Source organism: Diaporthe amygdali (assembly GCF_026229845.1).
Source record: "Diaporthe amygdali strain CAA958 chromosome Unknown NODE_91_length_11328_cov_75_048085, whole genome shotgun sequence".
Taxonomy (NCBI): Eukaryota; Fungi; Ascomycota; class Sordariomycetes; order Diaporthales; family Diaporthaceae; genus Diaporthe; species Diaporthe amygdali.
In genome coordinates, this window is record NW_026517111.1 from 666 (window position 1) to 11,328 (window position 10,663).

The 10,663-nt window shown below is 51.1% G+C and overlaps 3 protein-coding genes across 3 annotated transcripts; 1 reads left to right on the top strand and 2 right to left on the bottom strand.

Annotated features, from left to right (window-relative positions):
* Positions 1–2,650: 2,650 nt before the first annotated feature.
* Positions 2,651–5,290, bottom strand: J7T55_000104 (uncharacterized protein; the record flags this gene model as incomplete). The annotated part of the gene is made up of 1 exon (XM_053136301.1): positions 2,651–5,290. One exon carries the CDS (start codon positions 5,288–5,290, stop codon positions 2,651–2,653), a length of 2,640 nt encoding a protein of 879 aa, XP_052986111.1.
* Positions 5,291–5,484: 194 nt separating this feature from the next.
* J7T55_000105 (uncharacterized protein) lies at positions 5,485–5,733 on the top strand (the record flags this gene model as incomplete). Its single annotated transcript, XM_053136302.1, has 1 exon — positions 5,485–5,733. The coding sequence occupies one exon, from the start codon at positions 5,485–5,487 to the stop codon at positions 5,731–5,733; it is 249 nt and encodes an 82-aa protein (XP_052986112.1).
* A 1,774-nt stretch (positions 5,734–7,507) lies between these two features.
* Positions 7,508–9,123, bottom strand: J7T55_000106 (uncharacterized protein; the record flags this gene model as incomplete). Its single annotated transcript, XM_053136303.1, has 4 exons — positions 7,508–7,576; positions 7,754–8,149; positions 8,209–8,793; positions 8,854–9,123. 4 exons carry the CDS (start codon positions 9,121–9,123, stop codon positions 7,508–7,510), a joined length of 1,320 nt encoding a protein of 439 aa, XP_052986113.1.
* Between the last annotated feature and the right edge of the window lie 1,540 nt (positions 9,124–10,663).

The following is a 10,663-nucleotide window of genomic DNA, read 5'->3' on the forward strand; positions in this document are numbered from 1 at the left end:
TCACTTGTCCGCACCATGGAAGCACAGTCCACAAGCGTCCATTAAATTTCGAGGCTCTGGCTAGGCAAATGATGACTCCAACTGGCTGTATCTGAAGGCAGTTAAGAGGTCTCCTGCTTCAGGTGCAATTTCCTATATCGCTGTCCTAACACACCGCAAATCACCCTCTCACTACATTAACACCTTGAGCCAGATGCGTAGCGTCCAAACAAGTATGATGAATTCGCCATTCTGAAACGTTCTAAGGCCCTCAACTACCAAGGCCTGCTCTACCGCCAAGCCGAAATTCGCCGTATTAAATACTCGTGGCGAACCGACCAAGAACAGGAGCGTCCGAGGAAGGATAATGAATCTAGAGTAGAGTCATGCGGCATGAGTGGGAGGCCGCAGTTGAAGTGTAAATTGGCCGAGCGTGGCTTCCAGAATGCGCAGCTATTACTTAGGTCTGTCTAGATTGGCAAGGCAGATTCTCTCAGGCTACAGTTATCGCCGTTATACTTTCATTACAGTCCAAATATGCTGTGACTGCGTTGTCGCCTGCAGTGCGGAATGCGTAAATTCTGTGCACTCGTTAAAAATATGCCCCCAGTGCCAGAAGGAAAATAGTCGATCGTTCTCACCCAAGCCGCCGACAGCAGGGTTGAGGATTCTAGACTTGGGCACAGGCTTGGACATGGCCGCGATGTGGGCGTTTCTCAAGGAGCTTCACAGGAACACTATCACTTCGATACCGCTACGGGACTGTTTTGACGTCGTGTAATGCGATAACGCTTCGGGCCTGCCCCTCGTAATTAGCCTTTTTGCAGAGGAGTGGTTCCTTGATGAAACAGCATACCATGTACGGCGAGCATCAAAGGCCAAGATACGTGGGGGGTCGATCACATTTGGCCCCCACCTGGACTGGCCCCTACGAGTCCTTGATCGCGCAAGCGGCACTAAAGTCATCCGTCACCAGCCAGTTCCAGATGATCATTACCAAGGAAGGAACACTGTAATTAGGTACGATGCTACCGCCTTCGGCATAGAGATATTACATGAAGACCCGTTGTTGATCAAAATTACTAGTTTCAAGAGTCGCCTTTGCGCCTTGATGAGGTATTTTCAACTTTATTACCGGAAAATGTTAGGTGCGATTCGTGAGAGGGTCTCGAATCAGTTGTTTCTCTCGTCTATTCACGTTCTAGCCTCCAGGGTGCAGGATGGGCGAGGAGGGCCTTCAGCTCGAGCTGTATGACGCTCATTTTGGGAACCTAGACCCTCGCTGCCTATTACCTAGGCATCTAGAGCGACAACCTCTCCTCCGGTAGCCCCAATTGGACAAGCGTGATCAGCCAATGCACCTGCCTACGCGGCAATGTGAACGATTTGAACGATAAGGTCTTGCAGGTGGAGGAGGATGAATAATGTGCAGAGGAAAGTTCGCGAAGTAGAAACAAAGCTAGCTGAATGGAAGGCCGAGATGGCCAAGGAAGGGGAAAAATGTTTCGAGCCACAAGAGGTGCCGACAGTGGAAATCGCAGACGGAGGTGAAAGGGATGAGACGAATAACTCAAATGCTCCTGGCCTCGAGTCACACTAGATCCGGTGAGGGGCTTTACAGAAAGAGCTGAGAGAAACGAAGCGGGCAGATAGCGTGCCCCTCGATAACAATGGCGGGGGCCGAGCTAAAATCTGAATTGAGTCTGTTGGCATCGTGCGCATGTTTGCTCTTTGCTTTATGCTGTGTCCATGGTGAGACCAAATTATTCATGTCGAGAATATTTGGCATGTGGTGAACCGTGTCTCGGCGAGGAACCTCGCGTGCGGATCGGCAATACGTACTGTGTTTACAGCCACACTTAGTCCCAAATCAGCTAGTAAATCATTTTGCTTATTACAATAAGCGGACACTCGTTTCGGTCTATCCTGTATGGTACTGTACTGTATAACAAGTGATTTAGGTGCACGGTTGAGACCCAGGACTTCCTAGCTTCGAAGAATGTACTATCACAGGCAATTCACCAGGCCCAGGCTCGGGTTGCCTATGTTCGAAGCTCAACTGGGAGAGTCGCCTGGCGAAGCTGCAAGCGGTGTGGCCCGGTCCATTGACAACATTCAAGCATGTAAGAAAACGATGCAGCTCCTCGCCCCCTTTTTGATGTGCATCCCCCACCTGGTAATAAGGCCCTCCCTTTTCTACTCAAGCCGGAACAGCAATTGCCTGCACCTCCGCTGGCGTTACAAGGGGGAAGAATCCAGGCAGAAGTTAGGGGCTGCTACTTCATAGCTGATTCTCGCATTCATCCGCGGCCTCAATTATCGAAACAAAATCACACACAGGCTCTGTCTCCGATGCCATATCTTTCAAACTCAAAACCCACGCCGACGAGCGGCTGGTGCAACTTAGGCACAACAAATGGGCGGATCGCGACTCGAGACTAGAACAGAGACTTGGTCATCCTACCCAATTATTAAAGTTCATCAACGGCGCTTTGTCGGGATAAATGGGAGTGTTTCTAATTAAGACAATACATGACAGTGACCACCGTACGTGCTCGACGGCCAGGGAAACGATCAGGCCTGTGAGGCCTTAGTGAAAGCACTGGACGTCCTTTAGCACCCAGTATCGAGGCTTTGTAGCGCTGCCTCGAAGAACCGACCCATTAGATTGTCACTGCCATGACACAGGTATGCCTGTCATCAGTGAGGCCATTGCCTTCGGGTCAAGCACCTCTTCCAAGCTGAGCCAGGACATGAACTTCTTCTCCTGTTCCTCGTCTTTGCCCACAGCTTCGGAATATAGCGGCGTCTTATTCTTGCAAAACGTCCGTAGCTCCTTGCAGGCCAAGTCCCCTTTGGTTCTGAGATACTCGCGCATAACGTCCCCGCAGCTCATGATAATTCGACTGACGATGGTGCTACTCTGAAATTTCGAAGCAAGGCCTAATTCCTGCGATGCAGCGGCGGAGCCACAGGCGACGTCATGGATGAGAATAACAAGGTTGGAGATCATGGACTCGTCAGGCATGTAGCCAGCTGTAAAGTACTGGACGAACTTGTGGTGCTCTTTGTCACGAATTCGCCGCAGGATCTCGATTGATCGCCGATGCATGCCAAAGTAGTTGAACATGAGCACCGGCTCCTCCTCGTGCAACTTTGTCCGGACCAGCGCAAGGAATTGAAGGGCGCCGAGGTTGTGCTTGTTAGACCACTTCTCCAACAAAAAGTCCTCTGGGTTGGTAGGGCTCGGGGCTTTCTTGTACCGTTGAGCTCCCTTCTCAGCAATGGGAGAATCGTTGATAAGCTCGTCCAGCAACTTGTCGATGTCGGCGTTGGCAATGTTGCGTCTCTGTTCGGGCTTGGTGTAGTTGTCCCGGAACATGTTGGCGACTTTGGTCGTGGGTTGAAGAAGTCGATTGCTCTTCCCATCCGGGCGATGCCATTGCTTTGTATTACGGGCGTCGCGAGCGAATCTGGAAATGGAGGATATGCCCGTTGCTACCTCAAGCCTGTTAAGCGACTCTGCCGCATTCTTGGGCCTCTTGCCGACAAAGATACGATTCTCGCCATGGATGCCTATAAATACTTCGATATCTGGCCAGCTAAGCTTTGCTTCAGGGACATTCTGCACCAGGTTGTACAGAAATGCCATCTGCTGGACGTCATACCACTGGTTCACTAAGCCTTGGCCAATGAGCTGCATGCGGAGGGTGATGTGGAACGTCATCAAACCACAAAGGATAGGGCTCTTCTTAAAGAATAACTGCTCATCATGTGTCTGGCGTGAGTCCGCAAGTTGCCATAATGCATGTTGAGGATCGCGCTTGATGTTTTTTTCGATGCAATCCTGAATGTTGTCGATCTCTTGGTCTCCTTGTTTAGGCCAGAATGCAGGCTTGGGATGTGTGGCAGAGAGTGCCTTAAAGTCAGCAATAGTCTTTGAAACGCGCAGTCCCGCCATACGGAGATCGTTCCAAGCTCTGGCGGGACTCGACCTCAGCGTGTGTTGGATGTCGAGAGAGATCTGGGCTGCGAAACACAGCCATAAAGTGGTTTTCTTGGTTTTAGCAAACTCAAGAAAGCCGTGGGTGAGCTCGTCACGGACCGGCCACTGGGAGCCGCATGTCTGCATCAGGCAAAACTCTGGCAGGAGCTCAAGCAGAAGTATCTTGTCCTCCTGGAACCTCTCACCGACGGACATGCGGCACCTGTCGGCCTTTTGGTCGATCACACCAAAATAGCCTTTTATAAGATCAGGTATGTCGGATTGATGCATTATGGGTACAAAAGACTGCAGCAAAGTGCGTGTTGGGACAAAATACCAATCGGCTACATCAGCCATATTGACATCGAATGTCAACCCGGGTTCAATAGACGTATGCTCATAGTGGCCGCGGAATATACAGGCGGTATCGTACAACATTTTCTGCAATGCAAGCTCATCACGATGGAGCTCAGGGAACACCAACGGGTCGTGTATGAGATCCTCGATCGCGGCCCTGGCAAGCTGTAAAGCAGTGTCTGTGACCACAGAGGCGGTCATGAGGTCGAGTTTGTTATCGCGATACTCTTCCCAGGTTTGCGAGATGAAGCTTCGCATGTTCTGAAGATCCCGGAACAGACAGAAGACTTGGAAAAAGGCGTGAGACACGTAATTCTGCTCTGAGTTTTCAGCGTCCACATCGTCCTCTTCAACTACCTCGACTTTGACGAGCTGCTTGGGAGAAGTACTTGGCTCCTGAACCTCTTCAGGGTTCTCGACGGTAAGGATGGAAAAGTGGTTTATCCAAGCCTCGTCGATGGCCTTTGCATCCATGTTTCCGTCAGAGAGGGTCGTTGCTGCAGAAGACGTGTTCCAGTCCTGTTCTAGAGGATGCTCGTTTCTTTGCCATTCTAGAGACTCGCAGATCTCCTCCAGGACCTGGACGAAATGAGCGTGTCGTTTGTTTGATGCAGAATCGCCTTCTCCGAGGAACCAGAGGGTGGCTTGCTTCCTCAGTGTGACAGCTCGACGGGCTACGGCGAGGATGTGGCTTGGGATTTTTAAGGAGGACTTGGCCACCACCCGACCAAGGTTGCGGAGCTCAGAGACGGTGGCTTTGTATCTCAGTGGCGGCATGTGTGCAGATTTGGTTTTTGCCTTGCTCCTTGTCTTGCTTGCGCTGTTCATGCTATTGGCGGGGTCGTCGCCGGCGAGTCTTAGATTGGATTCATACCCGCATTTCTCGGCGGCGGCGAGGAGCCATGTTGCGAAACGGTCTGTGTCGTCCTTGTACTGAGCATAACTGCTCCGGAGGGATTCAGGCAACATGTTGCAAATCACTTGAATGCGACGCGATATCTTCTGGCGGTAATGGTGGTGTGTTCGTGGCAGTTGAGGCTGGCAGCCGTAGCAGGGCAAGAACTGTGGATATAAGTGACGTGCCTGCACCCCATCTGGACATCACCCGATCTGGGCCGCCCCACATCCGCATACGCGCATGCACGCGCCTGTACCCCGGTAGCATGCTGATTCGCTTTTCGGAAATGCACCCGACCGCCCCCTTTGACCGCTACTTCTCTGTGTCTCTTTTGCGCCTCGCCAAGTCTTTCACACGTTACTGCGCGCAGACGATCGGAAATCATTGTCAGAAGGGCATGGCGGGAGTGATTAACCAAGATTTTGACTCTCCAAATACCCTGGCCGCTTACAAGGCCAAAGCTGCAGCGACGAACTCAAGCCTCGTACCCCTCACGCGCCATATTGACGGCTAGTGAAGGAAAACTTTTCGGGAGGATTCTTGTTAGGGAATTGAACAACAAATTTGCATTCTTTTGACGATCATTACTTAGACTCATGACTTGCGGATCTTGCCTATGATCAACATGTCCAGTGCTTCTCGTAGTCTGTTAATCCAAGGTATTAGTGGCTGGTAGTACGGAGTCAAGTTCTCTTCTGCGGATCTGATAAAGTCCTCTTCATCAGATGCTTATCCCTTCTTCTCCTTTATTAACAATTCCATGCTAATGCAATTCCATTGGTGAAACTCAGGAATGACCCTAGGCTTAGCCGTGTACGCTGACTCGTTTTGGGCTGGGCCCGACTTTTGACCCATAAATTCAATGAAAAAGGCGCTCCCTCCTATGTGTGCTCAATGCCTTCGAGAAAGCCTTCACCTTCTTTGAACTATCCTCAATCCTGCTAGATTTGGGAACTGACACTCAGAGTAAGATTACTGCTTTGGAGGAACAAGACAAGGTTTGAGAAATGACAACCGGAAATTGTTGTCTGCGGCGGTCTGTTGGCATGAGGCGTTTGAATTTTAATGTATTTTTCTGTAGCTTGACTCCGACTATAGACAAGGTGAAGACAATGACGGTGTGGCACAGTACGAGTGAGCAGGTTCGTGCTGTCTTCAAGATTCTGCGATGAGATTACACCCATGCGATTGTGAAAGTGGTGGGTGGACTCAAATTCTTAAATGAGGACCTGCACAAGATATTGCACAATGATTCATTCCACTCGTCTATCTTAAAGCAGTGATGATGCTAGGGGTTGGATTGAATTGACAAATTTGAGGTACTTACAGTTAACTAACCCCCAACTTTCCTCCTCGCCACCCACCCTCCATCAACCTCATTTTTACGACGCAATTTTTGGCATTCATCACAACCCCCGCGAGTGTAAAAGCTTGGTTGAAAGAAAATCAATGCACCGAAAGAATATCAATGCACCGGAAGAATATCAATGCGGTGCATTGACATTACGTGAAGCAGCTAGCACATGGAGTGGCATTGGGCACATTCTCCAACCGCAAAAACGGCACGGTTAGTGGAACGGGAAGCTAGTCTAAGGAAGACGAAGCTATCGCCGTCGATGGAGGCATATTTTTTGGTCTGGTTCCTCGCAGAAGGACAAGGGAGACTCCCTCCTTCCCGGGCCACAGTCCATCGCTTCGCACAAGCCACGGTCGATGTCGCCGGCATCGACCATGCCCCGGGCAAAAGATAAGGTATCATTCTGAGAACAGTTTCCTGCAAGCCGTGATGCTTGAAAGACTTAGCTGAGGCAGCGTGGTTGGGAACTGTGATATACGCAAGCGCAAGACGTCAAATGGCGGAGAGGAGGATGAAAAAGCAGAGGAAACAGGAAGTGTGGAGAGGTTGCCTCGCAAGAGGCGCACCAACCTGAGCAGAACCGGGAATGAGTAATGTGAATGTTGCTCTCATGAGCTGTAATGGTCGGGTACATCTGCCAAAACTACACGCCCGTCTGGGACGAGGAAGTTATTGGAAAAAACGACAACTAGATACAACTCTGTTAAAACAGGTTGGTCACTGTCCGAGTTTAGTAGACTTTCTTGCTAGATTTAATTGGCTGCTCTAATAGGGCTAGTAACCGAGATCTCGTATAACTGTAATTCTAAAAGCTCTGTTAAAGGAGTCTATTAACGATACGTATTATAGTCGGCCTAGAAGAGGATATAATAGATGATTAGGATGTTATCACTAACTAGTTTAAAAAAAGGTTACAATTGCCTGTTTGTTATTAATTCTCCACCTCCTGGTTTTCACTGTCGGTGTCTATCTGCCATGCATTCATGGCGAGTAATGTTGACTGTGTATGTTGGTGGTTAGGACCAAGCATATGTTGTTGAGATCCATAACAAACCCGTATTAGGCGAAGAGCGTCTGTATGACGGCCCATACTTTTCCAAGTAAAGGCTAGATTGTTCATGCTGGTCAGCGTTAAGGGATGCTCCTCTCCCAGCACCCTCTTGAATGTCTCCATTACCTGTACAACTAGCGACTCGGCCTCTGACCACCGGCCCTGGTTCCCATATGTTGACGCCAGGTTGCTCATGCTGGTCAGCGTGTCGGGATGCTCCTCTCCCAGCACCCTCTTCAACGTCTCCATTACCTGTACAAACAGCGACTCGGCCTCCTTCCAAAGTCCTTCACCGTAATATACCCTGCCAAGTATTGTTCCAAACAAGCACTCGTGCTCTTTCAATGTCTTAGCTCCATCCCAAAATCCTCCCCATTTCCCGGGAGGTGCATAATCAGGTGTCGCCGGAAGCCCGGCTTGTGCTCTTCTATCATCTGACAGCACGCGGCCACTATAATCATCATATACCACCACCGCCACCGTCGACCCGCATCGTCCTGCGTCGCCCGCCACTGCACCATGCTATGCATCGTCACTCCGGCCCACTCCCCTCCCACCCGCTGCAATAAGCTATAGCGGACCAAGATATCACGCGCCCGCCGGTACCGAAAGCTGACCCACTCGCCTCTATCGCAGGGGAGAAATTGCCGGAGCCCACTGGGTATCCCGTCGTCTGGCCGGTCGCCAACTTCGGCGTCCACGGCTGCCATGCCGAGACTGGCCAGGCGGAGCATCTCGTCCTGCACTATCGTGCCTCTGAACTGTGCAAGAAATGTCAGCAGCAGCCCGGGCTGCAGATCCGCGTGTTCTGCCCTGATCTTGTCCAACGTCGTCTGCCAAACCGTCCACACTGTCTTCTGCGTCGGCAGTAGGCCGCGGAAATTATCCATCCGCAAGAGCTCGTCACGGTGCCTGTCGTAGTCCTCGATGTACTGCAACAGAGCCTGCGTAGGCGTAGCATCGTTGCCGATATAGGCGCCTGCCAGCTCAACGGCAAGCGCGAGATATCCAAGCTTGTCCGCTACTTCCTCGCAGCGGCGCCGCATGTCCTCGGCGACCGGCTGGAAATCCATCCGCAGGTGTCGCAGAAGAAGCGCCGATGCCTCGGCTGGCGACATAGTACCAACCCGAACCTGCTCGCAGCCTCCAGGCACCAGCCACGTGCTCTGCTCATCTCAGCTCGTAATGAGGATACTTCCCCACCTAGGTTTGTCCTCGCCCAGTACATGGATCAGTCTGGATTCGGCGAGCTGTGCTGCCATCTCAGGTTGGAGGGAGATCATGGCGTCGACGGGGTCGGGGTAGGCCTTAAGGGCCGCGAGCATCGTGTCATCGACGATGTGCTCGTGATGAAAGTCGGAGGAGGCAACCGCGGCATCGTTGACATTTTCTGGCGGCGCAATAACGACCTGTTGCGATGCATCGCGAAGGGAACTGATGACTCGGTCGGACCAGGTGAGAATGAGCAGGAGCTTGAACGATAGAGAAGAGCGCATCTTGTCGGCTTATGATGATTCTGGCTTCTCGACAAGTACTGATCAAGCCACTCAAGAGTCAGTTGCAGGAAATGAGGAGACAAGAAGAAGATATCGTGCTCGTATGTCGCCGGAGTCTTGGTCGTTCAAGCTGAAGCTCAGGAGCTGGAGGGTTGCCTGGATGATGCAATGCGGACCAACGCGCACCCCCGAGCCTCGGCGCGATTGAGCCCCGATTCCAGGGGTACAGCCTGTCAGCCCCCGCCGGATAACACTTGAGCTTGCTATTGGGCCACAGCTAACAACCCCTGGTCAAGCTCGTGAACCACAGCAGAAGCCAACAGAGGAGATATCCATCCCAAGTGTTCATTTTTGCTCAGAGGCTCAGTGCTGTTGTTCTGCCCGTGAAACTGTGAGCCAGCTGATGAACACTTGCAATTCGACCACAGAGCTTCGTTTGTAGGTATGGCAAAGCAATAAACCTCCCACACCCAGAGTGTAGACATCCAACAGGTTGGCGAACGACAAGCAACATGTCACTGGCTTGCCTCGTCACAGACTGGCATTTTGGACTCACTCTACCGACGAACTGGCTCAGCAGCACCATCTCACGGTGGGGAACTGGGCCCGTGAGCTATCACACCCAATCACCACGCCACGAGCTTTTGCGGTCTATGGTTTGTATCCTTGCCATGACCAGAGAAGATGACGGAGGTTGACATGAGTTCATCGACCGTTTGACAAATGATATATAAATTCGCCGCCTAGCACAGTGTAATCTTTACACATCCAACACTTGTACCCAAGCACGCGTTCTGACCCGTTTCATCGAACTGGGGTTGCCGCACAATAAGAATGAATCGAGCTCTAAAGGTTACTGGAGTTCAACCACAGACAGCCTCATGTGTTATAAGCAATAAACTTCTATTTTAATGTCACAGGCCATAGTAACTAGCGCGCTATGCCAGCCATACAGTATGGCACATCGTCACATGTAAACATACAGCATGGCTCGTATGCATCCAGGCAGTTCGGGAAATCCAAACAATTCTGTAGCCTCCTACTTATCAACCTCAGTTGGCACCTAACACTCGTCAAGGCCGACTCAAGCGAGAATCTAATTGAAGAGATACTCCTGAGAAGGGCATCCTCTAAAAACACCGTTCCTATACAGAATTCTTCATTATGAAGCCAATACCCTGCCGCACCCAGATGATCCTCTTCTCCTTGGGACTCGTAGGGCGGAGGGGGTTTCCTTTGTGGAGAATAAAAATCAACCTGATTTGCAGTCCTTGATTTACGAAAAGCGTTCTGTTCATGAGTTTTGGGAGTCCTGGGCCAAGGATGAGCATGCGATGCAGCAGGGTCACCAGTGAGGTAATGCGTTGGTCTTGACTACACCTTAGAGCCTCACAGCGCCCGAGATGATGTCAGGACTCGGTACACCAAGACGATCTAGGACTACACCAGGTTCTGCAATGCCGCTGCCAGGTTTTGATGGTCTTCACGTTACCCAGTGGTGTTTTTGTGCTTCCCCTTGGTAGATAAAGCCATCTGAAAT